This window comes from Penaeus chinensis, chromosome 40, assembly GCF_019202785.1.
Source record: "Penaeus chinensis breed Huanghai No. 1 chromosome 40, ASM1920278v2, whole genome shotgun sequence".
Taxonomy (NCBI): domain Eukaryota; kingdom Metazoa; phylum Arthropoda; class Malacostraca; order Decapoda; family Penaeidae; genus Penaeus; species Penaeus chinensis.
Genome location: NC_061858.1, coordinates 10,119,546 through 10,124,545, shown reverse-complemented (window position 1 = coordinate 10,124,545; position 5,000 = coordinate 10,119,546). Strand labels below are relative to the sequence as shown.

The window sequence follows — 5,000 nt, the reverse complement described above, 5'->3', positions numbered from 1 at the left end:
ACTCCTATCTCTACTTGCATGCCTCCCTTCCTGTCTGAATGTCTGTTTGTCTGTCTGTCTGTCTGTCTGTCTGTCTGTCTGTCTGTCTGTCTGTTTGTCTCTCTCTCTCTGTCTCTTCTCCTCTCTATTTCTGTTAGCACGTCTCATCCATGACCCTAATCTAATATTTTTATCGAGCCAGTTTCTCTCATTCCTTCTCCCTTCTCTCTCCTTTGTTCTAGATTCTTCGATCTCCCTCCCTCCTGCTTTCTCTCAGCACACTCGCTCAAATTCCACAAGAAATTCTCAGCTCCCCCGGAACACAACAGTCTACTTATGACTAAGTGAACAGCCTAATTGGGATGCCAAATGGGGTAGAGACTAAAGAACGTTACTAACGATTTTCGGAGCCGTGAGTGGCGTGGCACTTTATTGTCAACCCTTAAGGGAACGTGAGCCGCATACGTGTGCAAGAGATTTTCAACCTATAGATTAAAGAGAACATATTTTTTATGACGTTTCTTATGACTAGGCATGAAATAAGTGGCATAGCTGTAAATATGTGAATTTAAAGGGAAAACGAATATTTCAAGCAAAATGTTTTATTTGTCAGAACCTTTCATAAATCGCAAGGGTCACTTTGCATGTAAACAAAAAATGTGCATATACAGAAAAACAGCCTGTAGCCACAGTGAACGACAGACGTGTATGAACAACAGCTAAACAGGTCACAAGCTTATTGAACACAAATATCTGATGACAAAATAACCATTGAACACAGACGGTATTAGACTATGAATATTAACAGTTATGCGCAATGGGAATCACAAGTGCCCACAAACACGGTCAATGTTGAGAAGTGTTGCACATAAAAGCAATAACGGGGGAACGTGTTAGTATGTCCAGGTAAAGGGCAGGACCAGGAAATCTGTGAATTTCGCTGGTGTTCATGGGCGTAGAAAGCGTTTGGACCGTGCGCTTGCCGGTGCATGAGACATGTTTGAGATGTGTTTGGATGTGCTTGGCTATGTTTTGGCGATGTGTGGGCGGTGTATGTCGGCGGGTCAGTATATATCGAAGGGCTGGACAGCGACCTGTGTTGGCCGGGCTTCCCACGCTGCCAGGGGAATCTCCGCAGGCCTCGTGTCGGATTTGGACAGTCGAACTTTCAGTCGAGAGAAGGGCAGCGACAGGTCGTCAGGGTCCACTCCTGCAGGTGCAGCAGGAAAGACAAGTAAATGGCAAGCTACGGGACGTAGGGGAGGAAGGGAGGACAGTAGAGGAGGCATAAAAAGGGGAAAGGAGAGGGAAGCGAGGGTGGGAGAGCAAGGGTCATACAAGGAAAGACATCTTGCCTCGCTATAACAACTTGGAAACGGAGCAAGGAGACATTCGCAGATAGGAAACGTAATAAAGTCCGCCAAGTTTAATTTACAGGGATGTAAATATAAAACGGAAGGCTGAAGCAAAAGAGGAGCTGGATGAAATGGAGAAAGAAAGGAGGAATGACGAGAAGAAAGTAAGAAGTGAAAGCAAAAAAAGGAGAAAGGAGTGTATGTGATAAGCCGGGACGAGAACCGAGAAAGAGGGACACGAAAGAGGGAGCAAGAAAAGAACAGAGAATAGAATAAAGCCAAAGAACGTAAAAGAATGGAAAGGGAAGGAAGCAAATGCTGATAAAAGGAACAATGAGAACGAACCAGTGTAGCGATATGACAGAATGCAAAATTAAGATTAGAATTCAGATATTTTACATCATTTGCAATAAAAGAGTAGCCCAAGAAAGGGAAATAAATGAGAAAGTGAGGATAGAAAGATTTAAAAGACAAAGAATATGAAGCAGTGAACAGAAGAAAAAATAAAAACAAAACATGTCCTTTTCATTTCAGTAATTTAGACTTTACATCAAATGAAAAATATTCCAAATTTTGATAATAGCGATTCTCTGATAACCTATAACACCACCATTCCTCCAAGTGCAATCAAAAGTACACAAAATCACACAAAAGAATCACCTGCAGTCAGAAAGGATTTTTTGGTCGTGAAAGCAACATTGGGACCGCAAGCAACCGTCAGGTAATCCCCGCTCCTGTCTATGACGACGGCCGCCATCTCCTCGTCCTCCTTCGGGTAATGTTCCTCCGGGGGCGCCACCTGCTCCCGGGGCACGGTTGCGGATGCAGAGAAAGATTGCGAAAGAGAGGAAGGGGAGGAATTAGGGAGAAGGGTGGAGAGAAAGTTGAAATATAGTTAGTTGGGTTATATGGCATTTTTCTTTGATTAGAGGGATGTCCTCGCCGTCGAGCGACACTATGCTTGCAGTACACCTAGCGGGAATCACATCACATCACGCCACATCACATCGCATCAGATCACTGCATTTCACGTCCCACTTCCTCCCACCCGCTATCTCACCCACCCCGTTTCACTCGACGCCACGCCACGTCCTCCACCAACACTTCACAACATCAACACCGCCCCTACCCCTAACTCTACACCCCCACCCCGCGACACCTCGGAAGGGAAACACCGCAAGGTTCAGGGACTAATCCATGTAAAGTAAAAATTCCAAAGGGCTGCCTGGTCGTTAGGAGGGAACTTACCTAAAAAAGGAAAAGAAAAACCCTCGAACGGCTGCCGTGCAGGAGCTTCACGTCTCCTGCTCTGGGCTTCAGGGACTCGGGTATCTCGGGAGGATGTTTTTAAAATTTAGAATAATGGAGTTAATGGTTATTTTGTGATTAATTTCTAAGGGGAGTTTTTTGTTGTATGAGGATTGATGGGATTATGATATAAAAAAAAAAATGTTTTGAGAAGATGATTTAAAGATACTTTGATATATTTTCCTCATATTTCTTTTATATTCGTAATAACAAATCGCATGGAAATAGGCTGGCTAATGAGTTAAAAAAACAAAAAAACTCTGAGCGGGTGAATAAGCTTAATTTGAATTTCTATCGTCATGTTTTTGATATCCATGAAATTAAAAAGTACCCGACAGCTGACCTGGTGAAGCCTCCCGTGCACCATGTTTTCGTAATTTCTTTGATATTGTTGACAAGGTCGGGCCCACTACATTGCTTGGCCGTGAATATTACATGGAGGCTCTGCGTGCGCTGTGTGCCGAATTGTTCATAAAACGAGAACTGCACGATGCAAATCTTCTACAGGAACGTGAACAATATTGTTCTCTGCGTACACATGCACGGGGAACAGATGAACTATATTGAAAATATTCTGTCTAATTGCTATTTTTCTTTCATTCGGCTTAACTGATTTGTAAATAAACCAGATGATAAAACGTATATAAACAAGGACAAATTAACACACATACATAGACACACACACCCACCCATCCACACACACACACACACACACACACACACACACACACACACACACACACACATATATATATATATATATATATATATATATATGTATATATATATGTATATATATATATATATATATATATATATATATATATATATATATATATATATATATATATATATATATAAACAGAAGCAAACAGGAATAGGTCTAGAAACAGACACAGAAACAGATACACAGACACGTCCCCACATACACACACATCCAGCTTCCGCACACATACCCCCCCCCCCCACCCCCTTACACACCTCCCCACCCCCAAACACCCTCAAACTTCACAAACCACCTCCCTCCCTCCCTCCCTCCCTCCCTCCCTCCCTCCCCCACCAGCTCAGCACCCCGGCCGCCTCACCCTTCCCACATCCCAGGCCTTGAGAATGTAATCGTACGACCCGCCGGGGCACTTGACGACGTGGGCCTGGAACTCCATGCCCTCTGCCAGTTTCTCGCGGAGTCCTGGGTTGCTTCCGACGGTCCGACGCCCCACGTAGATCCCCGATTCCTGCGCTATCAGCTGCTTCCGGTACGTGCCTTTCCTGGGGCGGAGAGAGGGGAGGTTGAAGGACGGGTGGATAGGAGGGAAACGGGGAGGAAAGGAGGGAAGGAGGGTGGAAAGGAAGAGGAGGGGGGAGGGAGAAATGGGGGTGAGTGAGTGAGTGGGAGAGAGTGAGATAATGAGAGAGAGAGAGAGAGAGAGAGAGAGAGAGAGAGAGAGAGAGAGAGAGAGAGAGAGAGAGAGAGAGAGAGAGAGAGAGAGAGAGAGAGAGAGAGAGAGAGAGTGGGAATGGGATATGAACAAACACACAGCACCATAAAATGCTAATACGACGTTGGGATTACCCCTTATCACGAAATAAATGCAGGGAAAAGAAAAAATGAATGCAAAGAAAACGGAGAACAGATCACAGGCCGGCATTATACATTCTCAAGGACGAGAAGAAACAAAAAAGAAATGACCTGAAAGAATGAAATCTTTAAACCTCACGGGTCCGATTGTCTAGAAAGTAAATCCTCCAGCCACTTTTGGACTCATAGTGTAAACGATTGAAAAGCAAGGATGTACACACAGGAAACCATGCATTTCTCAAGGCGGATCTACGGAATGATTCACGACATTTACCTGTTCCTTGAAATGTTTGTTTGTGGATGTACATAACAGGGTTTGGAGATGGGGGAAATGCCGTTCGAGCCGTTCGAGCCGTTCGAGAGAGAGAGAGAGAGAGAGAGAGAGAGAGAGAGAGAGAGAGAGAGAGAGAGAGAGAGAGAGAGAGAGAGAGAGAGAGAGAGAGAGAGAGAGAGAGAGAGGGAGGGAAGGAGGGAGGGAGGGGGGAGAGATAGATAGATAGCCAGACAAATAGATAGATAGATAGATAGGTAGATATATGGATAGATAGATAGATATATATATATAGAGAGAGAAGGGAAGGGAATAACTGTTTGAACTTCGATTCTCAGTACAGAATACACCAAGGAAATTCTCCATATATGATTGGGAAACGCAGTAAACTACATTACTTTTTCTTTCACTTTGCCCATCTATTTCATCATTAGTTTATTCAAACATAAATCTGATCATTAATTCAGAACGGGTATCTTAATTCAGGCGACTGCATCTACGTCAGGCA

The 5,000-nt window shown here is 44.0% G+C and overlaps 1 protein-coding gene across 2 annotated transcripts in view; it reads right to left on the bottom strand.

The window, feature by feature from the left end:
• The window catches only part of LOC125047322, a 10,074-nt gene that overhangs the window by 748 nt on the left and 4,326 nt on the right, over positions 1-5,000 (bottom strand). For both annotated transcript variants that reach the window (XM_047645577.1, XM_047645576.1), the window contains exons 3-5: positions 3,728-3,911; positions 1,995-2,133; positions 1,074-1,189 (exon numbers count right to left, since the gene is read on the bottom strand). In XM_047645577.1, coding sequence (XP_047501533.1) covers positions 1,074-1,189; positions 1,995-2,133; positions 3,728-3,911 — 439 coding nt within the window. The remainder of the gene's footprint in view (positions 1-1,073; positions 1,190-1,994; positions 2,134-3,727; positions 3,912-5,000) is intronic.